Below are 25,886 nucleotides of genomic sequence, written 5' to 3' on the forward strand. Positions count from 1 at the left end.
TGAATGTGCAGAACACAGATAGCTTTAATTTGCATGTCAATCCCTCCATCATGTTTCAGACTAGAATAAACCTAGGAATTTAAGTATTATTACTTAAAGTGTTTTTAACACTAAAAGTATTTTAGTATGTAAACGGACACAATCAAAGCTGATTTAGACAACTTTTTTTTATCAAAAAGAAATGCTTAATTACATAATAGGCCTACTATATGTAAATCATTGTTTTACTACTTATATTTGTTACTGAAGCTCAAACCAAAGCGATTATTATACATTTTTCCTATGGTGGAGAACTGTTAACAGTCTAGATAAGCTTTTTGGAATTAGTTTTTTTGCTCATTTTACAGATATGCTGTATTATGTAATGGAGACACAAATGGCACAGAATGACACATATTCTATGCACAACCAGGGGCGCTGGTTTTGCGTTATTTTTATTACAGTTTCGGTGCTTATCCCCCGCACAATGGTGTAACAAGGAGCTGTATAGTTACTAGTTATTTTAGCACACAGTGCAACACACAGCACGCGCACACAGTCACTCACACATACACACACTACAAAATGGGTATTTTTTTTTTTACGGTTTTCTACTGTTTTTTATTCTGTTTTTAATTATACAACAGTGTTTGCAACAATGAGCCTAGACAGTTTCTAGTTCTCAAATAAAATAGACTTTGGTGTGATAACTAGGTTTTTGCTTAAACCTTAACTAAATATTGAGCAGAAAATATAGAAGTCCATGAAGATGAGAAGTAGTTGTCCAGCTTTATTTAGAAGATAAAACAGAACCATATCCATATACAGCATGTCCCAACATAAGAAAAGTCCCTTGTCTGCCCTCACGACAGCCCCACGGCCTCACGCCTCGACGTGAGCGGAGTTCTCCAGAATACAGCAAAGACACAGTCAGTTTATATAGGCTATTAGAATTAAGTCACTCCTCTTCAAGACACACGTCCAAGGTTCAAGGTGCAAGCAGAAAGTTACTCAACAAGCAGTCATGGGATAATCCAAAGTATCAGTTTATGATTGGATTAATCAGTTCACATCCTTTAACAAACAGTTAAAATGAGACAGCAAGTCATTGCATGTTTGAGTACATCACAGGCTAAGCAAATTGGAGTTAACCAGACAGTCACTGGGTTTTAAGTTCATCATAAAGGCTAAGCCTCTCGCAAACACTGGGTCACAGTCTATCTTTAAACAGCACATGCGTATTAATATAAGCAAAATACATATGTTTAAAACAAAAGCACATTATAAAATTCTCTTTATCATGGTGTGCCATCAAAGCGGGATTTATTTTAAAACACATTTTAAATTCAACTTCCCTTCCGACCGGAGGTGGCAAGGTGACCATGTGATTAGGTGACCATTGTGATAATCAAACAAACATCTTTTTTCAACATATTTATTCCCCAAAGTCAAATATATTATTGTTTTAATATAGGTCTGTGTGTGTATATAAACACCCCCCTTCCAGCGCCCCTGTGCACAACACGTGTATGGCACACTATCTGCAGCCTATTTCAATCTTTCATCATATTTTTGTTCTACAGTATACTACAGCGCTACTTTAGGTATTTAACATTGTTCCTTTACTGTAAGTTCAGTTTCTATAGGCCTGTATGGAGAGATACTCTCACATGGGGACAGGACATGAATTGAGCTGAGGTTAGAACATTCACACATTAATAAGTGTGATGTGTCCAATTGCAGAACACAGATACATTTAGTTTACATGTGAATCCCTCCAGTCATGTTAGATTCAACCTATAGGAATTGAAGTTTTATAATGTTTTTATTAAAAATAAATCCATTTACTATTTGAAGATCCAGATCTGCAGATTCAGTCCAGGTCTTCTTCCAAAAAATATATATAGTAACATCATCTGTAGTTAACATAAGTTAACAAACAGGGTACCTGGGCTGGTTTTGATATGTTCTATTGTCTGAATCAACTTTGTTGCATGTATTTTCATGCTAAGAGCTGTTTTACCTTACAATATAGGTCAATGAAGAGCATATTTTGTATTATTGATTTCTAATCAATTGTGAAATTATTAATGTACTGTATTTGGAGTTACATCATGGCAAGCACAACCCACATCTCTACCAAAGTGGTCTTGCCCTTTAAACCAAATATACTTCACACTGGAGAAAGACCATACCACTGTAACCAGTGTGGGAATGACTTCATGAAATAAATCTCACTTGAAATTCACACTGGGGAGACACCCTGTTACATTAAGCAAAATAAACAGATTATAAAAAGACAAGTGGTAAAGTAAGTATACATTGTACACATAAGTACACATAATTAATACATTGAGTATAATAAATGAAAGCACCATGTGTCCAGGAGTATCTATGTCTGGGGGGAGGAGGTAGTGGGATTATGTCAGGTTGTGATTGGTGGATAGGTGGTCCTATTGTTCTCTTTGGCCAATCATTCCAAGCAGTCAGGGCCTCCTGCTCAGGCTCTCTAGTATAAGTATAGTGTGTAGTTCCTCCAGGATATCAGTCATTTCAACCAGAACTGACTGTGAACTCCAGATTTCAGGTGAAGATGACCTCTCTTGACTCCACCACCACCAGAGACAATCATTCTGCTGAACAGGAGGAACCCAGATACCATCAACATTTCAGTAAGTTGCTTTCCGCTGCCTTTCTTTTTCTAAAACTGGTTCATCGTGTTTACGATGTACATTTAATTTTGGAAAATAAACTAAAATGAATAATCATTTTACAATTTACAATCTATGTAAAGCGCTTTGGATAAAACATGCGTTTATTATAAATATACCATTTACCAAGTGTTATTATCACTTATTTCAGCATTATTATGTTAATATATCATGGATACATGGTATAAAGGATGTCATATGGACTATCATGGGATGATGCTGCCATCATGGGTTTAAATTAGCACTAAATGTAAAACGATATGTAAAATTAATATAGACTGACTAACTGGTACCTACCGGTTATATGTATTTGTCATTTACTCTAAAATATGTAAATATATTAATTGGGGATACATAGCAGCTTTTTTATGTAAATTTTACATCTTGTTGCTACTCTCCAACTAACTTTCATTTCTCTTTTATTTCCAATCCAGTGTTGCAGTGTAACACCGCTGTAATGTTCCAAACCCCTGTCCTGCCAAAAAGCCACTGTTGTGAACAGTGTGGAAGACAGTTCACTTTGAAGTCTGGCCTTAAAATGCACCAGATCACCATTCACACACACAGCGATAAGTACTACGGGTGTAGGAAATGTGGGAAAAGCTTTACTAAACTGGCACGGTTCATTTACCACAAGTGCAGTCAAAGAGAGTGCCCCCACTGCTGCGACCAATGTGGACGGAGCTTTGCTTCGAAAGAAGGTCTCAGGGTTCATCAGCGAGACCACACAGGAGATTTCCAGTGTGAAGAATGTGGATGCAGTTTCATCTACATCAACAACCTGCATGTTCACCAGAGAATGCATAGAGCCCATCAACCGTTCCGTTGTGGCCAATGTGGGCAATGCTTCACTAAATCTTCCAAGTTAAAAAGACACCTGAGAATTCACAAATCAGGAGTCAAAGTGAAGTTTGATGTAATGGTTTGCGGTGTATAGGACATTTGTTATAGTTATAGAATAAAGGGGGTTTTCATCACGTTTTAGTGACGTAAATTTAATTCAGATTTATTTTCCCATTTTAGCCTGTAACTTTTTCAGCACATTAGATTTATATTATTATGTCCCTTTTAATATTATACATTTTAATCTTTTGGTTCAAAAAAGGTGTGTAAAATCCATTGTCAAATATTTTTAATTATGTTTTGCTGTGGCTTTTTTTTTTTACAATAAACATTCAAAGGTAAAAGTTGGTTGGTGTTTGGTTTATCTGGAGTACTGTTACTCATTTCAGTTAATCACACAAAATAATTGTAGGCAATAACAACCCCTGTAAAGTTACAGCATTGTTGCCACATAAGGTAAGATGCTGTAGTGTACAACTGTTTCGATATGCACAGTGTCGAAGAGGTGGTTGATACAGCGTGGTTTATTTTAGTGTTGTGTGGCAACAGGAAAGGCACGACACAAATGGCACTGAATACTAGGGAATAGGAATACTAGGCACTACACATGTATGACGCACGCTAGCTGCGACTTATTTTAATCTTTAATCATATTTTTTCTACAGTATATGCAACACCTGCGCTACTTTAGGGATTTAACATTGTTCCTCTGACTTCATATAATTTAAGCTCAGTTCCTATAAATTTCATTGGCCTCTTGAATGGCCTATCTCAATTAAATAACAAATGGGGAGAGATACTCTCATTCACACATAGGGACATGAACCGAGCTGATGTTAGAACAGTAGAAGTGTGAATGTGTCCAATACTCAATTGCAGAACAGATAGCTTTAATTTGCATGTCAATCCCTCCAGTCATTTTTCAGGCTAGAATAAACCTGAATTGAAGGGTATTACTTAAAGTGTTTTTAACACTAAAAGTATTTTAGTACGTAAACAGACATAAAGAAAGAAAGACAATTTTTTTAATTAAAAATAAATCCAAATTCTCTACTACTACTACTATTTGAAGATCCGGATCTGCAGATTCAGTCCAGGTTTTCTTCCAAATAAATATAGTAAAATCATCTGTAAGTTAACATAATTAAGTTAACAAACAGGGTACCTGGTTTTGCTCTGTTCTATTGTCTGAATCAACTTTGTTTGCAAGCGTGTACATGCTAAGAGCAGTTTTACCGTACAATAGGTCAATAAGGAGCATATTTTGAAATATTGATATCTAATCACAGGACATTATTAATGTCCACCTTTGGAGTTACATCATGGTAAACACAACGCACGTCTCTACCAAAGTGGTCTTTCCCTTTAAACCAGAGAGACTCCACACTGGAGAAAGACCATACCATTGTAACCAGTGTGGGAATGACTAAATCTCACTTGAAATTCGCACATGGGGAGAAACCCTGTAACTGAGATCAGTGTCGAAGAGGTGGTTGATACTGTGTGGTTTATAGAGGGTATGCACATGCATAACATTAATGACAAATCGAGTAAAGTGGTAAAGTGAGTGGCAAAGTGAGTTTATTGTCAGAAAAGGAGTAAAATACACATTGTTCAAGCTTTTGCCAAAGAAATGTTTAAACTTGCCAACCTTCATTCTTTTACAAGAACACACATTTATTGCTGACGGGACTATGTGTTTTCCAGTTTAATGTGTATTTGTGTCATCAAATTGCTTTGTATACACCTCCACTGTATATTATGTAACAATGAGTATAATAATGGTAGTCTTTGACACATAATTAATACATCGAGTAGCCTAATACGGTTAGTTGATGGTTATTTCATTAAAGCGCCATGTGTCTGGGAGTATCTATGGCTAGGGGGAGGAGGTAGTAGGAGTATGTCAGGTTGTGATTGGTGGATAGGTAATCTGGGTTCCCAGAAGTTTTTCTCTTTTTCGCCAGTGGATAGGTGGTTCTATTGTTCTCTTTGGCCAATCATTCCAAGCAGACAGTGCCTCCTGCTCAGGCTGTCTCTAATCATCCTAAGTCAAAGACAGCCCTAGTATCTGTGTATGTGTGTGTGTACGTTGCCAGATTTACACAGACTTAAGTCTGTTGTTTCCCCGCGCCCTGAGGTTGCTTCCTGCCTTAAGGTGTCTTACTTGTAACTAGACACTTTCCTTGTGTTTATAGGACTGAGTGTTACACAGTGCTCTCACTACTAAATCATCCACACAAGTGCACATCTTGGCCATGCAGGTAAGATTATAATACACACATGCCCTGTGAACTATCAAGCTATAATACTATAAAACTAGAGAGCCAAAGCAGCAGCAGAGGTAAAACGCTCAGGTAAGGCATGCTCAGGTGAGGTATGCTGGCAGAGACAGTAGGTGCCGTTTTTTTGTCCGGCATGGCCAGAACAGAGACATTGCCATTGCAGAAGTCTGGCCCTTCACAGCACCGTGGTCCGTCGATGAAGGTAGAAATTGTGATCAGGGGACTAAAGAATGTCAGGTGGAGATTTATACCCTTACACCAGGAGGGAGAAGCACAGCCGTGAGCCCTTTGAATCCTTCCGTCCGGGACTATCACTGCAGGTTACACACACACGCACGCACGCACGCACGCACGCGCGCGCACACACACACACACACACACACACACACACACACACACACACACACACACACACACACACACACACACACACACACACACACACACACACACACACACACACATTGTTTGCCATTAGTACAGTTTTATAATCAAACTTTACACGTTGTCCATGTAATGATGCACAATGACTGGCATTCTCCTTTTCAATAATAAATTATCTATCACCAGTGGTAATACTCAGATCTTTTACATTTAAAGTAGCAATAGAGCAAAGTGGTTAAACACCTAAAACAAGATTCTACTTGAGAAAAAGAGCATCAAATTAATACCAAGAGAATAGTAAAAGTACTTGTAAATACTTCTCAAACATGTTCAAAAATAGCATATCTTAAGTTTCAATAGTCCTATGTGTTGTTTAATTGTACTGTGACAGTAAGGGTACTTGTACACTGGGTTAAATTGACACTGAGGATTTCATTGTGTACCATGGCTAGCTGTTTCTATACATCATAAACCGAACAGAACAAAAAAGTATATTTCTAAGATATCGTATTCCTATAATATACATTTGAATGCTGGATTTTGCTTGGCGGTACTTAGTAGGCCTAAAGTATATGCATATCGTCGTTGCCGGGTGGAAACCTTGTATGCCCCAAACCGTTCCCTTTGTATTTATCATTTAAAAATGATTTAAACTAGTGAAAATAGACGATCTACAAACACACAAGGCCTTGCACCGCGAGATCAGCTATTTTCACTAGTTCTGTGCGACAGTCTTGTATGATGAAGCAGGGCTTTTATTTAACCAAAAAACATACAAACTTGAAACTTGGAGGTTTCTGCTGGACAGTGACAATATACAAATCCTCATGCTCATATATATAACTCACATGTTGAATTCACACATAGGGTCCTCCGTCCACGGCATACGTTTATTCTATGGCATACTAGGTCAAAAGGGCTTTCACAGGTGAAGCACCTCCTCCCGTTTGGTTGCAGTGTGGACGGGTTCTCAGGAACTGAAACGAGGCAGTAAATGAAACCATATTGTTATAATTTACAAGTGTTGCACATTTAAAATGTTGACTTTAATAATGATACGTGCCTACTATTATTCATTCCAAATTTAGATCAGTTGGTGTGGTTAACTCACTGTTTCCCAAACAGTGGGTCGGGCCGATTAGCCATGTTCACACTGTGGCCAACTTGGATCACATGACCACATAGGATAGCAAGCAGCCAATCAGAAACTCAAAACAGCATCTTGGGTAAGGCAAGACCCACCCACAGAAGCTTCTGCTTGGCTGCATGTGGTCATGTGATCCAAGATGGCAGTGGTGTGAATATGGCCAATTGTTCACCCACCTGTTCATTGTCAGGTGGTTGGTGACCTAGCTGAAGTTAGCCACACCCACAGTGTATGGTGTATGGTATTTTTCTGGCCTTTTGACTCAGAGGCTTTCAGGAAGAAACCAAAAATACACAGGGAAGGCATATTTGCACATTCTAACCCCAACAACTGGTTCTATTAGAGTAATGTTAACTCCATAGACACATACACAATAGAAAAAGTACAAAACTATGGCACCACCTCTTTAAAAACTGTCCCGGGTGCTCACAAAAGCCTGAGTAGACGATGAAATGTTCTAAAATGTTCTAATCTACCCATAGACCTAGTTTTAGTACAAACTCTGATCACAAATGAAATCATGAGAATGAGTATTATACAAAACACCATAGTTTACACAAAGTGTCGTAAATATTTTACTTACCTCCAAATATCTTGGTGTTACAGCCAGAACTATTGCAACAAATTCCTGCTAGTTGGCCATTTCCTGGCCCAAAGTTTGTGTGGAGAGTGTCAAACTCTTCCCCTAGTTTATTGGCTCCACACCTGTCAATGGGTGTACATTGTCTGCGGATAATCCTGGGACCCACCGTTGCTACAAAAATAAAAGTAAAGCCACAATATTAATAACCCTGAAGAAAAATGTCATGCATGTTTTATACAGAAATATTATTGTGAAGCAAATAAGTATTGCAGAAAGAAAGAAAGTTGATTATTACACTCTACAACAGACGACAGGCAGACTTGATCCTCCCCAGTGCAGTTTTGCAGCCCAACCTCAGTGCACTGAACATCTGTGTCATCAAGGCAAGTGAAACACTGAAGGTCTACCATTTTAGTTTCAGCTGAATTGAGGAAAATATAAAGAGATCCATTATATGAATGTGAGATTTAAAAAAGTGTAATTCTTAAAAAAAACAGATGCACTTTTAGAGCTACAAACTCACAAGCAAGCACGTAGATCAGATTTTGTTTTTGCTATTGACTTACAACAAAGTATGTAGGGTTTAAAATGTCATACTCACTCACAGCTTCAGTTGATATTAATTTTGTCCATTTTAAAACAAACAAATAAAATACAAATCTCGAGTCAAATGTTACAGACTGAGGCCTGTGAGTGGACATACCTGCATAGATGAGGCTCCAGGTGACACACAAGGTCCAGATCAGCTGCATTGTGGTGAATACATGCATGCGTGTGGCACTGGGCATGTCCTTATATAATGTGTGTTATGTATAACGTGTTTGAAAAAATGACAACTGAGTTTGCATAATGCACAAAAATAACATTGAGAGGAAAGAACTATACAGGAGTTCCTTTGGCCTAAGTGGTCTGACGCTGGTCGGTGTAGTAGCTTTCCAAAATCAACAGTTGCACCTTTACAGCACAGACTTATGTAATCCTCATTTCAACAGTACTGATCATGCAAGTTTATTTTAATAACAGTGACATTTGCAATCTATAGGAAACGTGGTTTCCCCAAGGCTCAATAATTGGTGTTGGCTTCTTTGGCAGATGTACAGTAATTTAGCTAGTTAATCAAGATTAATAATGAAGTTATTTATTGAACTAGGGAGTGAGAGAAAGAGATGTATTTTTTGCATTATTACATTTTCCCCAAGATAGTGTTCGCTAGTCAGAAAACTACATCATCAAGATTATAATGAAGTTGTTTATTGAAAAGATTGAACTAGGGAGTGAGAGAAAGAGAGAGAGACAGAGAGAGAGAGAGAGAGAGAGAGAGAGAGAGAGAGAGAGAGAGAGAGAGAGAGAGAGAGAGAGAGAGAGAGAGAGAGAGAGATTTGTATCCAGCATACAGTATATTACATGTTCCTTTAACATAATATAATGCCCTTAAAGTCAAATGTTTGAGTGTTGACATTTGTTAAGAGTTTCTGTTTAATGTCTCACCTTGAGATGTACTTATTTTTTTGAAAATCATTTGAAATCGGGATATTCATTTGCGACCCACAAGTAGTTTGTAGTAGCCTAGTTGTTGAAGTTATCCAAAATCAACTGTAAAGGAATGCCCCTTCACTGCACAGATTTATGTCATCCTGATTTCAACAGTGACGAGTTAGTTTCAATAAATAACAGTGACTAGGAATAGGAATAGGAAACGTGGTTTCACCCAGGTCCATTAACTGGTGTTGGCTTCTTTGGCAGATGTAACTTATTGTCCGCTAGTCAGAAAATACCATTCAGATAAAATTATTCTAATGAAGTTGTTTGTCACACTGATAAAAAACAGTATGTGCACGGCTGCACGCAGGTCGGCACCAAATGAACTCCACCGCCCATGATAAGTGGTCACTGGCACTGCACTCACGTTTAAAAATGCATTCCATCAAACTTTCAGATGAAGCCTAATTTTTGCTCCGTCCTGCGGCCGTGTCGTGCGCAGACCTCCAAGCTCAGAATGGTTGCATTGGTGACGCGATGTGAGCTTGTATGCTACTCTCGACGCGAAATAATGTTGCACAATGAAGTATAGGCTATGTCTCGTTAAGGGCGCACCCATGGGCTATTTGAAAACTTGGAATGGGACATTCTGCATAATGAGTACTACTATTTTTGATACTTTAAGTTAATTTTGATGCCAATACTTTTGTACTTTTACTCAAGTACATTTTGAATTCCAGACATTTACTTGTAACAGAGTATTTCAACATTGCAGTATAACAAATGAGTGTACTTTTTCCACCGCTGGTTTTCCGACTGTACAGGATTGTACAGTGCCACCATACCACTACCAGTAAAAGAGCAACCAGCAACTACTTGTGGTCAAGGTCCCTTCTTCCCAACAACACCAGAACACTACACAGAGGTTACCAGGAGTTAACGGATATGCAGTCAGCCAGTCAGACTGACAGAGCTAAAGGCACACCCGTTACAATGGTGCCTTGACCTTTCAAGGATTGTTCTAAAGATCGACGTCAGCTCATTCACTGTAGGAGGCTGTTTTCATTTACCTGTTAAGGTAAAGATGTAGGGTGTTAGGTATTTAATTTTTCTTTTTTTGGACCGAGACAGTCTCTCTTCATGGACTGAGCTAATACGCACATGTCAGCGCGCACACACGCACGCACATACACACACACACACACACACACACACACACACACACACACACACACACACACACACACACACACACACACACACACACACACACACACAAAGTTCAAAATAACTGGAACTCCATGGACTGTTTCCTTATTATTTCTTTGGACTGAGAGAGAAAAAAATAAAATAAAATTAAAGATTTGGTGGAATTTCAACCATGAAAATAATAGTAATCTTAGTAATAGTAATCCACACAGCGGCCTGAACATTTTGTTCATGAAAAATTCCGAATATTCTTTATTATTATCCATCCATCCATCTTCAACCGCTTATCCGGAATCGGGTCGTGGGGTAACAGTTCCAACAGAGATTTCCAGAATTCTCTATCCCGAGCAACTTCCTGTAGTCGAGTATACCGAGGCATTCCCAGGCCAGTGAGGAGCTATAATCCTTCCATCTGGTCTTTGGTCACAACCCAGTGGGACGTGCATCAAGGACCTTCCTAGCTAGGAAGGCGCTCGGGAGGCATCCGTACTAGATGCCCGAACCATCGCAGCTCCTTTCCAAGCGTAAGAGCAGCGATTCTACTCCAAGTCTCTCTCTGGTGACTGAACTTCACCCTATCTCTAAGGGAGATCCCAACTTATTTTGGCCGCTTGTACCCGCAATCTTATACTTTCGGTCATGACCCACATTTCATGCATGACCAAAGAGTAGATACGAAGATTGCTCGGTGGACAGAGAGCTTTGCCTTCCGGCTCAACTCCTTTTTTTCACAACAGTGTGATTAAGGTGCCGGCTACACAGAGCTGGATATTTCTGAAGCTAGACATTTGCTAGACATTTTTTTGTGCTGTTGGGGCTTGCAGCCACACAAAGCTGGATATTTTGGCCGCAAAGCTGTGGAGACATTGAAAAATATCCGATTCACTGGATCTGTGTAGAAATGGAACCCGGATATCTCTGAAGACTTTACTGTGTGTGTGCTTGTCCCCCTAGTGGAGGTCTGGGGAATCAGATTATTTTAGACCTAGATATCTTTGTCGTGTGGACCTAGATATTTTTCTATGTGGATATCTGAAAAAACCGGGATATATGAAATACCCAGTTCCGTCTGGCCTAGGCCTATACCGGCTGCAAAACCGCTCCTGCTGCTCCGATTCCGATGATGGATCATTTCATCAAATAATTATATTTTAATTAATAGTTAGTCGTTAACTAATAGGTTTTGCTTGCTTATAAGTGACTCTTTTCTTAATATTGAACCTACAAGTTGGGTTTATTTTAGGCAGGGCGTGGGACATATGCTGCTGGAGATAACAGTGTAGTGTATGTTTCTATATATAGTAATACTGTGTTGAAACACTGCGCAGCTGTTGAGGGAAACAAAATCCCTATTTCAAAACATTAACTCCTGTCCCATAATTAAATTTCCCATTGGATAGGGTTAGAAACAAATAAAAAAACATCCATCTGCTTTCTAGTTTTGACTAATGGGCCTGCAGAAAGTGCAATAACTGCCAGAGTTTTCTTTGCTGCAATGACACATTAAACCATTGCACAAATTAATTACCAGTACTGTCAAATCACTAAAGATAAAAAATAGGATATAAAAAGTCTTCATTAAATTCATTCTTTAGTTCAGCCTCAAGGTCCATATCACATACTGTACCAAATGACAACCAATAAATAAGAAAGCCAGCACACATACAGTATATGCTCACAGTCTAGAGGCTGTTGCGCCAATGTCTTCAAATCATGGAAGAGAACCGGTGTGACACCTTGTGAGCTTGTAGATCGGCCATTTTCAAATTGCCACGGTATAATACAGGGCTAAAGTGGTTTATGTATGTTTTATAATATTATGATTTATATCTGCAAAGTAACTATTAACTAAAGTTTTCAAATAAATGTAGTGGAGTAAAGGTACAAAATTTGGATCCAAGATGTAGCGGAGTAGTAAGTTAAATTATTGGAAATACTCAAGTAAAGTACAAATAACTCAAGTGTACTTAAGTACAGTACTTAAGTAAATGTGCTTAGTTAGTTTTCACCACTGCAGTGCTTACTGGCTGACAACCTGGGTGAGCTTGTTCCTATCTCTGAGAGGTTCCATACTAGTGAGAACACTCTCAGTGAGTGACCTATAGCCTAGCTAGCCCTAGTGTGTGTGTGTGTGTGTGTGTGTGTGTGTGTGTGTGTGTGTGTGTGTGTGTGTGTGTGTGTGTGTGTGTGTGTGTGTGTGTGTGTGTGTGTGTGTGTGTGTGTGTGTGTGTGTGTTGACATGCATTCTAGCCCATTCACAACAAAAAGCATGATTGTATAATTTAAGATCAACCCATTATTAGATTTGTTGCTTCAGTAGACACATGAGCCTGTGATCACTGTTATTCAGAATGATATACTTGCACTTCAGTATCTCTGCAGTTTACTATCACGCAGTTGGACACTTTCACCCTCAAACCGTTCAACACCCGCACGCAGGCACTTTATATTTACACGTTTTGTTGGCTCTAAAATATCCCTCTGATGTCTGCAATTTAGTTTTTGACCCCATCTCCCAGACAGCATAGTCATGGTTTCGATCCCATAGCCCGAAGAGACGGTACAACAGAACAGATATAGGCAGTCAGCACAGAGGGTAACTCGTCCGAGACAGTTTGCCCTCCTGGCCCCCAAGTTGTGGAATAAACTCCCTGTCGCACTTAGAACAACGGACTCCACCTCCACCTAAACCCTTAGCACTACAGAAAATCAATGACCATACATGAAGATAGTTAGCATTTGTTTTTAGTTTTTTTTTTAGAACTTTGATTTTATTGTGTTTTTTTCTAGATAGATATCCATTTGCTAAACTGTAAACTGTAAACTGTAAACTGCTGTGAGTGTAGAATGAATGGAACAGAGTGGGGCTGGGAGCAGAGAAAACATAATACTTGGTGTTGGAGGGGAGTAGATCTACATGCTCTCAAGATGTCGGGCTGCAATGCGTTGTGGGCTTATAGACCGGCTATTTGGAGTGTTAGTGATAGAATACTGTTTTAGTTTCAATAAATTCTCACACAACTGAATCTATCAACCTATTAATCTCACTTTGATTGACTAGCAACTGACCACAAACACAATCTGGATGCACGCACGCGCACGCGCACGCGCGCACACACACACACACACACACACACACACACACACACACACACACACACACACACACACACACACACACACACACACAAACTCACACACACACACACACACACACACACACACACACACACACACACACACACACACACACACACACACACACACACACACACACACACAGCTGCAAGTCTCCTTATCTTTGTCTCCACAGGCGTTGCATGCTTTGACTATTTGCCCTGACTATTTGAGTCCCTGATAATGGGAGAGGACCTGTGATGTTCTGCCGTACTTTTTATTTCTGTTTTATCTGTTAGTTTGGTCATTAAGGTCCACAGAATGAGAGACCTAGCTGCTCTGCCGGAAACATTGCGAAAGAAAGTTATGGCCATTTGTATATTCACTGTCCCATCGACTTCACTATACAGGAAAAGAATACAAAAATAAATGTGCTTTAAGTAGCATTAAGTAACATTCCTTGGGCTAAATTTTGGCCCCCTAAAATTGTAAAAAGTGATGAGTCATCAAAGAATCTTCACTTTTCACAGTTTTTGGGGGCCGATATTTTGCCCTAAGACTGTTTTTCATGCAAAACAAATGCTTGCAATGGATTCAGAATCATGAAGAACCCCTAGTTTGACCCCTCACATGCTACTTAAAGCACATTTATTTTCTTTTTTAAATATTTTTCTTTTCCTGTATAGTGAAGTCGATGGGACAGTGAATATACAAATGGCCATAACCTTTTTTCGCGATGTTTCAAGAGAGAAGGAGAGAAAGTGTGTGTGTGAGAGAGAGAGAGAAGCCTTTTACCTGGTACCAAAAGTATTGAATCCAAGATACCTCATGCAACCTCTATTGCAATTGAAGAATCAGCTGGAAGGGGAAAGAGGCCCACCACCTACTGTAGACACACTTCAGCGAGACAGCAGGGCTCCAGACCCTGATGCTGGATAGGAGGGAGTGGAGGGCAGCGATCAGCGATCCAGGAGTCCCCACCCAGTTCATTTTGCATTGCATAGCATCGCACAGAATAAAACTATGAGGGTAAAGCAAAACAAAAATCTTGTCCCCTTTTAGTGGCTAATCTGTATCCTATATTTGTGTTTGATAGGTATTGAGCGTTTCTCAAAGTTGAGGCAAGACAACGTCTGGATTGTTGAAACGTTGGTGTTCTTCATCCAAATACAATTGTTTGAGGTTACAGCAGATCTTTTTTATGGATTAGATTCACTGGTTGGCCAGCTCCTCACCAGTAGTTCTCTTTGTTCTACCTGTTTTGAGGTCTGGGACATTACCAGACTGCATGAGCCATTACAAAATTTACTTTGACATATTTAATGATAATAATGTAAGACTAATATGTTGAGTAAACTATTTTGTGGTGGTTCTCAACCTTTTTTCTTAATTGTAGATGGGCTATTCTTTTTATTTATTTTTTAACGTGTAGAGAACAAAAAAAATGTATATAAAAACATTTGCAACAATATACTGTAAAGTTGTTGCCTGGTTAATAAACCAGACCGAACACAACAACACCCCCTGGCGGTAGTGGTGTTGTAGTACGGTCTGGCACTGATCCATTGATATTCTATTTCCTCAAACTGCTTCAAGGGTTGGCCAATCAGGGTTGTATGCTTGGGGCACGTGGTTTCTGTAGGCTTGGGGCACGTGGTTTGGGGCAAACCCCAGAAATGAAAACTCTTCCTGAAATCCCAGACTCTCTTCCCAAAACGAAGTGTGTGATAGAGGCTGGCAATGCCAGGCAAGTAAGGTTGGGAAACACTGGTCTAGTTTGTCTTCAAACGTTGTCATTCAATTTGCAAAGCTGCTTCCCATCTTGTTTACATTTTGATCGCATCATTTTCATATGTTTGTAGATAACAAAGAAGTTTGCATAGTTATTTCAATGTCATACAGCATGCTTTATTTGTGTATTTTCAAATGCTGTGAATACAGTGAACTGCATAGGTGTGTCATTCGTCAGGCCTGGAGGACCATGGACTTTTAGTGGTACTGCCTGCCCAGAGCGGAGCACACTACAGACAAGAACTTCTGCCAGGCTGCCTGCATTTCAGGAGTGAAGACTTGGATGCCCAGCTTGCCAGCAATGACAATGGAGAGGCAGTCAGAAAACAGCTGTGGGGCAGAGAATTAACACCATTAGATACCTGGGCTGGAGGTGAGTTTGTTAAATCGATTTGAACCTTGAACTGACGTTCAATTATTTTCATGGCACCCTGTATGGCATTTTGAATTTGGTTTCTATGTCAGACTAACCCTACTCATGGTATCCGTTAAAGAAAACAGTAAAGTTATCTTTAGCAGATGAAGTTTTTTTTTTTTTTTAATTAAATAATTCCATGCCATGTTTGTCTATTTCTATTGCTATTATTATGTTATTTTTTTTGACCATTGCTACTTGTGCTTTAATTCTATGTATGTTTAAAACACAGTGTATCTTTATTTTGAAGAGGCGCCACATTGATAAAGTTCTTCTTATTAGTTATTATAAACGTTACCCTGAAGTTGTCGGGGTCGACGTGCAGCTTCTCGGAGTGCAGCTTGCTCAACTCCGTATACGTGTCCTTGATGTTGTCCATGTTCTGCATAGCTCTATCCAGACCGTGCACAATCTTGGTACCATGGGCTGCGATCAATGGGTTGATTATGATGTCCTGTGCGCTGTACAAGTTACCAAAGGCGCCAAAGTACCGCAGGCACCAGGGGTAAACGATCAGACACCTGGGGAAACAGAAAATGATTACGTAGAAATATTGGTAAATGTAATGATCAAGCAAAATGTCGAACATAACATCGGATTATTGATCTGATTTTGATCAAGAGTGATTCTAGCTACAGTAAGGGGAATGATCAGACAAAATGTTAAACATAACATCTGATTTTGTTGGAGAGGAACTCTGTACCTCTGTAGAGCCTCAGGTCCGACTTCATCATAGTTCAGATTTGTGAAGATGTATTGAATTAAGGTACGTTCTTCATCCGTCCATTCAACCATGGTTGCGTCTTGGTGATTTCCTTCAGTCGCAGAAGAAATTCAGACCTACTGCACTGTACAGTAACTAGGACCCTCCTACTCTATATATATACCTGATATGTCCTCCGCCCCAAAACGAGAAGACTATGATAGGTTGAAGCTGAAATGTCTCTGATCTAGGTCGTCATTAGCTTTTCTAGAAGCCTCTAGTAGATTTCGGAACCTTTATTTTGGCCTGCATCCATCGCTGTATAATCTGTTCATCTTTTAATAATTGACAGGACAGATAATGACGTTTTCAATCCTTCTAGTCAAATTATAGTATACATCACATCCATAGTGGCTTCATTGGACCCTTTTTCTCCCAGTTGTATCTTTAGGGATTAAACAGGACTGTAAGGAATTTATCCAACAGCAGCATACAGTATGTCCCTCAGTGGTGTAAAGTAACTAAGTACATTTACTTAAGTTCTGCACTTACTGTAAGTAAAATTGATGATGCCAATACCTTCGTACTTTTACTCAAGTACATTCTGGACTTTTACATACAGAGTATTTCTATATTGCAGTATTGATACTTTTACTTAAAAGGAAACTAGGTAACTTTAAGCCTATTTTTTATTGCGACCGTAGGGTGCAGTTTACTATCAGAACTGTCACATCTTGTCCGTAGACTTTACGGTCTATGGGTTTGCCGCTCTGACATCATGCTCTGACGTCACTGTGATGTCAGGGGAACCACACTAACAGAATCCCTTTTATGCCCATACATACTATTACTAACCATAATATCTAACAGGACTTCATATGGGAATACCCATATATGGAGGCCACATCGGCCACACACCGCACTAACAGAATCCATATATGGCCATGACAGCCCACATCTGTGTGGCTGGTTCTACAGACATGGATCTCCATGTATGGGCATAAAAGGGATTGTACCGGTATGTATGATGTCAGATCTCATAGACGTCATGGGACTTTCACCTAACAAATAACTGAGTAAGCATGTTTGGGCTCTCACAGAATATCTTCATAACAGTACATGGGTGTCCAAATATGGGTACCAGGAGTCTCAATATATGGGTAACTGGTCCGATATACATCACTGGCCAGATGGCCAAGACATGGGTCGACCACGCCCTGATGCGTCTTACAAGTATATATGTATATAAATATTTTAGCAGTCATTTCCCTCTATCAGTCACTATATTTTTGTGCTGGGGTGTTTCCTTGCAGAAAGACACATCCTATGGCTGCATTTTTGTTTTGTTCCACTGTTTAAGTTGACATTCATCCCTTGGAGGGATGTTTTTGTCAGGAGGAGCTGGCCAGAGCTCTTAATAGCTCCCTTTGAACTTCAGAGGGGTTCTGCACTGAGGTAATTGATTGGGCCATAAAAGTGTCAAGTGCTCGTTAGTGATCTCTCTTATCAATGAAAGCATCGAAGACAACTACCTGTTTGATGCCTGTCATAGAGGGGAGGAGGAGGGGGCAATGTGTTTGTATACACACTTGCCTAGTCCACCTTTAAGTAAAACGTGAATACTTTTTCCACCATATACCGGTAGGGCCTACATGGATGCAAATTATGTTGATATCGTTGAGAAAACAGACAACAGGCAAGAGCATCTTGGCACAGGAATAAATTTCAGGTTTGAATACATTGTGATACATTCAGCTTGGCTAGACGTTTCTATTTACTTCATCGACAGGTCTATTTCAGTGGTTCCCAAACGTTTTAGCTCAAGACCCAAAAGAGAAATTAAACGTTTGCCTGCATGGGACCAAAACTAGTGAAAAAAGCAGATCTGTCTGCTATTTTCACTTTTAATGGACATTATTAGATTGTTTAGATTGTATTTATAAAAAACTTTAAAAAAATCATTGATGAAAGTTTTTATTGTTTTGGTTTGTGATAATAACTTTTATATCTCTGCTGTCGGGCCGAAACCTCCTAACTCCAAAATGTTCATTTTCAGGAAAATGAGCTCAAGTGGAGTTAGGAGGTTTTGACCGAATGGCTTTTTACTACTTTTCATTGGTTCAATATTATTTTAACCAACACACAGACGTAGAAGGTGTTCAATAGCACATGTTTATGAAAAAAAAAGAGAGGGCCAATCGGGTGGAGTTTGCTGGTTTGGCAGAAAGTGTGGAGTTAGGAGGTTTTGTTCCAAGCACTTTTTACTACTTTCCATTGGTTCAATATTATTTTAACCAACCAAAAAAATCGAAAACCTAAAAAATGGAGTTAAGAGGTTTTGGCCAGACAGTGTGATGAAATATATATTCAGTATATATATATATGTGTGTGTGTGTGTGTGTGTGTGTGTGTGTGTGTGTGTGTGTGTGTGTGTGTGTGTGTGTGTGTGTGTGTGTGTGTGTGTGTGTGTGTGTGTGTGTGTGTGTGTGTGTGTGTGTGTGTGTGTGTGTGTGTGTGTGTGTGCGCGCGCTTGTGTGTGTGTGTGTCTGCGCTCATTTTCAGCATTGTTTGAACAAAGAAAATAAAATATGTCTGTGTAACGGCGCAATTTAGAACAAGGCACATTCTCAAAAGTCCATGGTACAAGCAATCAGGTCCATATGGCAGGCATAATTAAGTGTCCAAGATGCATGACTGTGTGCACGTCTACATTACACTGGACTGAATTGGGTGTGTGAGTTGAACGGAGGAGGGAATGCAGTGATCGTGATAACCTCAGAGTCAGTTCAGTTCAGTTTATTTTATTTCCAGCTCTCAGAGTCAGTGAGGGTCAGGGGGTTCGTCTGTGTGAGTGTGGGCGTGCGTGTGAATTGTGTGGGGGTGTAGTCTCAGTGAGGGTCAGGTGGTATTTGTTTGTGAACATCCACTACAGTGGGAAATGCTGTATAGTATGTCAAACTCAAGGCCCGGGGGCCAAATCAGGCCTGTGAATGAATTATCTTCGGCCCTTGGGAGGATATTTAATTACTATTAGAACTGGACCACTGATATATTGCACATGCAATGCTTGGGATTCGAACCAAGGTCTCCCTCATGTAAGTCCAACAGCTTAACCATCAGAACAAAGGGATATCCCTATGGATGGAATGGGGGAAATATTAGACTTGTGATGCCATCAGGCTGAGGCAGTGAGTCAGTCTACTACACACACACCACCATAATACTACAAGTCCCACAATGCACTAGTTCATTGCGTATCGAGGGCCCGTGACCGCAAGCTTGCGTTTAAATAAACATTGAACCAGTCCGGCCCTCGACTTGTTCCATTTTTTACATTTTGGCCCCCTGTGTATTTGAGTTTGACATCCCTGCTGTATACTGTATAGTTCTTCCACGCGCCAGAGTGGCCGCTGCCCCCAATCCCGGCAGAGTAGTTCCGGTGCAGCGCATTGAGTGACCCTGTCTTACCCTAATAGGACTGATCGTGGATAGCTACTGGGACGTAAGTCGGGACTTGATCAACCACGGCTGGGTCACCTGGGTGTATGATGTTGCGAGACCCGAAACACCCGTCGACCCCAGGCTACATCACTGATGATACGTCCCAGTTGCATCCTTGTGATGTTTTTTTTTTTCATTATATACTATACATACACCTGATGACCACGTATAACTCAGGCTTTAATGGGGTAACATAACACCCAATAAATTACTTATTTTCTATCAATTACACACGGTCGCTCTCAAGCAATACAACAAGACTCCGTTGCTTGCCAAGGCCAATTAGGATAACCTAGGACAACCTAGGACAACTGTTACCTTACACTACTGGAACATAAGTTGTTCTGACTCTGACCTCTAAGTACTTTCCAGGAGAGTGTTGCTTGTGGCGTCTTGCTGTGGCACCCTTTCTTGCTTTTTTATTCTTGCTTTTCTTTATTCTTGATTTATTTGCACTGACTATGGAGTATGGACATTTATTTTTGTGTTGGTTGAAACACTTTGGTTGCCATGGCGACGTGTCTACGCAGCAGACGTAGTAGACACTACGTGGGAAGGGACGGCCGCGACGGCGACAGGTTTATCTATGGAGCGCTGATCATTTCCCGTTACCGTTATCATCTGCCGTTGCCGTAGCGTTGCTTAAAGTCGCTATGAAGGCAGAATTAGGCGCGGAGGACCACACCTCCTCCTAGGCTGCATCATTGAAGGCAAATACTTACCTGCCAGAGCCTTCTACCCCCGGAGAGTTGCGTCACTCCTGTTGAATACATGAAAGGTCGACCTAAAACAAAGTCGACCCAAACTCGTTTCCCAACGGGTCTGTGGCCTTAAGCTAGATGCAGAATAGACCGAAATCTAATCTTTGCTTCTGGGGGTCCCTGGAACAAAATATTTTGCGATAGGGGTCCATCCGTGGAACAAAATATTTTGAGATGGGGGTCCGAGGCCAAAAACACATTTTGGGGGTCCTTAACCACTGATAGGCACATTCTAAAAATGTCTTCTAAATCCTAACAGTTTTCCTGAAAAAACGTGTGTTGCTTGTCATCATTGTTTCCCAAACTTTGTCATGTCAAGGACCCCCATAATGATATGTATTTGGCCACGGACCCCATCGCAAAATATTTTGTTCCAGGGACCCCCAGAAGCAAAGATTAGATTTTTGTCTATTCTGCATCTAGCTTAAGGCCACAGACCTGTTGGGAAACGAGTTTGGGTCGACTTTGTTTTAGGTCGGCTTTTCCTGTTACCCTCCCGTTCACTTCATGGGGCCAGTCTTCTACCTACACATCTATTATGTTTAGAGAGGAAATGCATGGAACACTGAGGAGTGGATGTCTGGCCCGGGAATAAACGAAGTTATCATTATTAATATTATACTTCCGTCAACCCCTAAATACTCACCTGCCCCGGACTGGGAGGAATTTAAGTTGAAGGATTACACTGAGCTAAAGTTAACCCTAAATAGAAATGGGATTAGACTGTTGTGATGTCCAGTGGCGTATAGGGTAAATACTCACCTACCCTGAAAAGGAAGAAGAAAGAACGGTTAACATTACTCACCTGCCCAGAAAAGGAAGAAAGACTGTTTGTTAATAATACTTACCTGCCCTGAAAAAGGAAGAAGAAATGATTATTAATAATATTATATTTATGAATACCTACCTGAGTTGATAACTTGCAACCCCCTTCCCCGCACTCTGTCATTTCCCTTAATACATAGGCCTACGCCTTTTGGCTTGCACCAGCTACTGTGTTGTGTGTTTGGTTTGGTTAAAGAGGTGGTGCGATAGTTTTGTTCTTTTTCTGGTTTTCATGTGTCTATGAGGTAGACAGTATTTCATTAGACCCCCTGCCGTGGTTGTTATGAGCGATTTTGTATTCCCTTCGTATTTTGGATTTCTTCCTGGAGGCTGACACCTTGTGGGTCAAAAGTGCCAATCAGAAAACACAGATTTAATGATATCATAATAATCATCCCCTCCCCTTTTACCACTCACCCACGCTGGGTCACCACCCACCTGACAACCAGGCATACTTAACACTTTGTAAGCCGGCCGTACTTGCCCGTACTTTCCCGTAATTTATGAAATTAATTATAATTTTTTTTTAAATACAGTCGCCGGTCGTGCTCTGTCTCTTTAAGAGAGCTCCTGAGACGTGATTGCGTCAGAGACGTGATGACGTCATCTGCTAGGGAGCAACTGGTGTCCACGGGCGGCCATTACGTGCCCTTGTATTGTGTATGCACCCAGTTGGCCAGCGCGTCTCCTCATCATTTTCGATCAGACGACAGACAAAATCAAGGCTTCGGAATGAGTGGATTGCATTGGATTAGATCGATGTGCGTGCACAGAAGACGGATTGTATTTTGCTGTATATTGCTGTTTATTATTGCTGTTTTCCCCGTATCGCTCCATGTTGTTGACCGGAGGAGAACTGCCTACAGCACCATGAAAAAAGGTTGGACAACCAAAAAAACTCCTTCATGCACGGTTTGCTGGCTTGCGCGGAGTGATCCGAGGGTGTTGTTATGATTTTGTGCTTTGCTTTTTTAAATTATGCACCCCTGTTTTAAAGGGGCCCCCTTTGGCTGGCCCCTGGTGGGTGTGGCCACATAAAAACCTAATTGTAACTTTTTCAGGGCCATAACACAAGGTAATCACATGAACATAACATGCAAAGAGACAGTGTACAGTATAGATCCTCAGGAAACTAGGATCATGGATAAACCAAAAGTGACACACATCTGTGTGCCACTGTATTGTCTGTGCACTCTGACTCCACCTGGTGCTGTACACAGAGCATGCAGGAATACAGTTGTACATGTTTGGACATGTGCATAACAACAGTAACTAACATGCAAGCCTTTGAGGCAAAAGATTTATATAGATTATGTTAAAGTGACCAAGTTCCTTGATGAATCACTTAATCCCTAATACAAATGCATGCAAGTGAAATGTTGATCATTTGTTCATCCCTAACTAATAGCTTTCAATTACTTAAAGGACCAGGTCACCTCTGGGACAACCAGATCTTATTTTATTGTTGTGTGGGACACGATCAATACAATCCTGAATTATTTTTTGTGTTCAATCTGTGTTTTTAGATATCTTAGTATTTCAGGATGCTACAACTGGTCATATGATGCATTTTGCATCATATGACCAGTTGTAGCATGCTGAAATCGGCTGAAATACTAAAATATCTAAAAACACAGATTGAACATAAAAAACTCAGGATTGTGTTGATCGTGTCCCACACAATAATAAAATAAGATCTGGTTGTCCCAGAGGTGACCTGGTCCTTTAAGTGAACATTTGTATTATTTATTGGCAATATCTCTACTCCCTTCCTCCCCTTTCTTAATATTGACGTAGAGTTTGGGTTTATTTTGGGCAGGGTGTGTGACATATGCTGTTGCAGATAACAGTGTATGTATAGTGTATCTTTCTATATATAGTAATACTATGTAGAAACACTGCAACTGTTATGCAAAGAAAGGCCTATTTCAAAACATTTATGGTCACATAATTTAATTTCCCATTGGATAGGGTTTAAAGCTGAAACATAAGTCTGCTTTTTAGTTTTGACTAATAGGCCTGCAGAAAGCTACTACAGTGCAATAGGTTATTGCAGGAAGCCAGAGCTTTCTTTACTCCAATGACACATTAAATTCATTGCATATGAAATTAGTTACCAGTCCTATCAAATCATTAAAGATTATAGTAGGATAATGAAAACAGGCTTAGTTCAAGTAAGTCGGTGTAAGGCGATATAACTTGTCAAATTATTGGAAACTTATCTGTCCTGTGACTGTCAATTATCAGAAGATAAACAGTCCACAGTGTACTTCCAGTGATGCATGTAGACCAAAATAAATATTCTAAAATCGACTTGAAACTTCTAGAAAAGCAGACTAATCAGAGACCTTTCATCTCCAACCTATCACAACCTGTCTTCTCGTTTTAAGGCCGAGGACATTTCACGTATATAAAGAGCATAAGAGCTCTAGTTACTGTAGGTCTGCATTTCTTCTGAGACTGAAGGAAATCACCAAGACGCAACCATGGTTGAATGGACGGATGACGAACGTACCTTAATTCAATACATCTTCAACACTCTGAACTATGAGGAAGTCGGAGCAGAGGCTCTACAGAGGTGAGTTCCCCTCCAACAAAATTAGATGATAGTCAGATGTTATGTTTAACATTTTGTCTGATCGTTCCCTGCACAAAAAAATCCAACTTGATAATTGTCTGTTTCCCCAGGTGTCTGATCGTGTACCCCTGGTGCCTGCGGTACTTTGGTGCCTTTGGTAACTTGTACAGCGCACAGGACATCATAATCAACCCATTGATTGCAGCCCATGGTACCAAGATTGTGCACGGTCTGGACAGAGCTATGCAGAACATGGACAACATCAAGGACACGTATACGGAGTTGAGCAAGCTGCACTCCGAGAAGCTGCACGTCGACCCCGACAACTTTAGGGTAACATTTATAAAAATACCAATAGAAGACTTAGCCTATTTATTCTAGTCTATAACTTCATTAACATAGCACCTTTCAGCAAAACAGAGATATATACAGAAATTAACACACCAATAAAAGAGAGAAGCAATGAAGTTAAACTCTAACAAATAAAAGAACGAATGATAACATAATTAATAAATAGGGCATGCATTTATTGAAACTAAGTACCTTAGAAGTAATGTTACTTGATCTGCTTTAAGATTAGATTTGAATATTATTTTATTCAAATATAGACCAGTTTAACCTATCCACCTCTTTCCGCGGGAGTTTGCTGGAGGCGACTGGAGATTATTTGGACCACACGTCCGGTTTAATAGCAGACATACAAGCTCACGACACGTCGCAGATGCAGCCTGTTGTGAGCTTGTAAATCACACTCGGCTGCGGCGCCGGAAGCTCGGTACAGCGTCTGCGCAATGCACTATGGGGAGTTGGAAACTCGTGGATACATCTTTCAGAGCCGTGCAGAGAGCACTGAGTGGGCAGGTGCTCAAACCTCACATTTTTGGGGGTGGTCTTTTTGTGGGGGTCCCTCGTGCCATTTCACACCAGAAAAGTACATAGAACTTAGCCTTCTCAAATAATGTTGTTTGCAGCTACAAGGTTAACGAGGTGAGAGGGCACTTGCATCAGGTGAAACAAAAACTGACTGATGGCAGCCAGCTCATTTACGTTATAATTATAAATAATAATTATTATAGTGAAATTGAAAATTATTATTTTTTTCATATCCCTTCCTTTTTACATTAAAAAAATGAAAAAAGGAAAGGGCACTTTGAGGCAAAAGGGCAGGTGCCCAAGCACCCAAAGCCCCCCCCCCCCCCCCCCCTCTACACGTGCCGTGCGTCTTTATACCTTCCAATCCGGGACATTATCTGTGACATTTTATTTTGCTCTATATATAAATAGCGACATTATTATTTTCCATTTTTGGAATCAAAAGACATCATTCCCAAAACTGTTGGGATTTAGAAGAAGTTTTAAGAATTGGCCTCAGGTCTAAAAAGTCTATTTAACAAACTCACCTCCAGCCCAGGAATCTAACAGTGTTAATTCTCTGCCCCACAGCTGTTTTCTGACTGCCTCTCCATCGTCATTGCCGGCAAGCTGGGAGTTCAAACCTTCACTCCTGAAATGCAGTCAGCCTGGCAGAAGTTCTTGGCTGTGGTGTGCTCCGCTCTGGCCAGGCAGTACAACTAA

At 40.2% G+C, this 25,886-nt stretch overlaps 2 protein-coding genes across 2 annotated transcripts; one reads left to right on the plus strand and one right to left on the minus strand.

Annotated features, from left to right (window-relative positions):
* Positions 1–15,726: 15,726 nt before the first annotated feature.
* Positions 15,727–16,738, minus strand: LOC308302099 (hemoglobin subunit beta-2-like; the record flags this gene model as incomplete). The annotated part of the gene is made up of 3 exons (XM_080746291.1): positions 15,727–15,858; positions 16,242–16,464; positions 16,647–16,738. 3 exons carry the CDS (start codon positions 16,736–16,738, stop codon positions 15,727–15,729), a joined length of 447 nt encoding a protein of 148 aa, XP_080602417.1.
* A 7,481-nt stretch (positions 16,739–24,219) lies between these two features.
* Positions 24,220–25,886, plus strand: LOC308302510 (hemoglobin subunit beta-like; the record flags this gene model as incomplete). The annotated part of the gene is made up of 3 exons (XM_080746766.1): positions 24,220–24,311; positions 24,422–24,644; positions 25,755–25,886. The coding sequence occupies 3 exons, from the start codon at positions 24,220–24,222 to the stop codon at positions 25,884–25,886; spliced, it is 447 nt and encodes a 148-aa protein (XP_080602892.1).

The sequence above is a fragment of the Nannobrachium achirus genome, assembly GCF_963921795.1.
Source record: "Nannobrachium achirus genome assembly, chromosome: 17".
Classification (NCBI taxonomy): Eukaryota; Metazoa; Chordata; class Actinopteri; order Myctophiformes; family Myctophidae; genus Nannobrachium; species Nannobrachium achirus.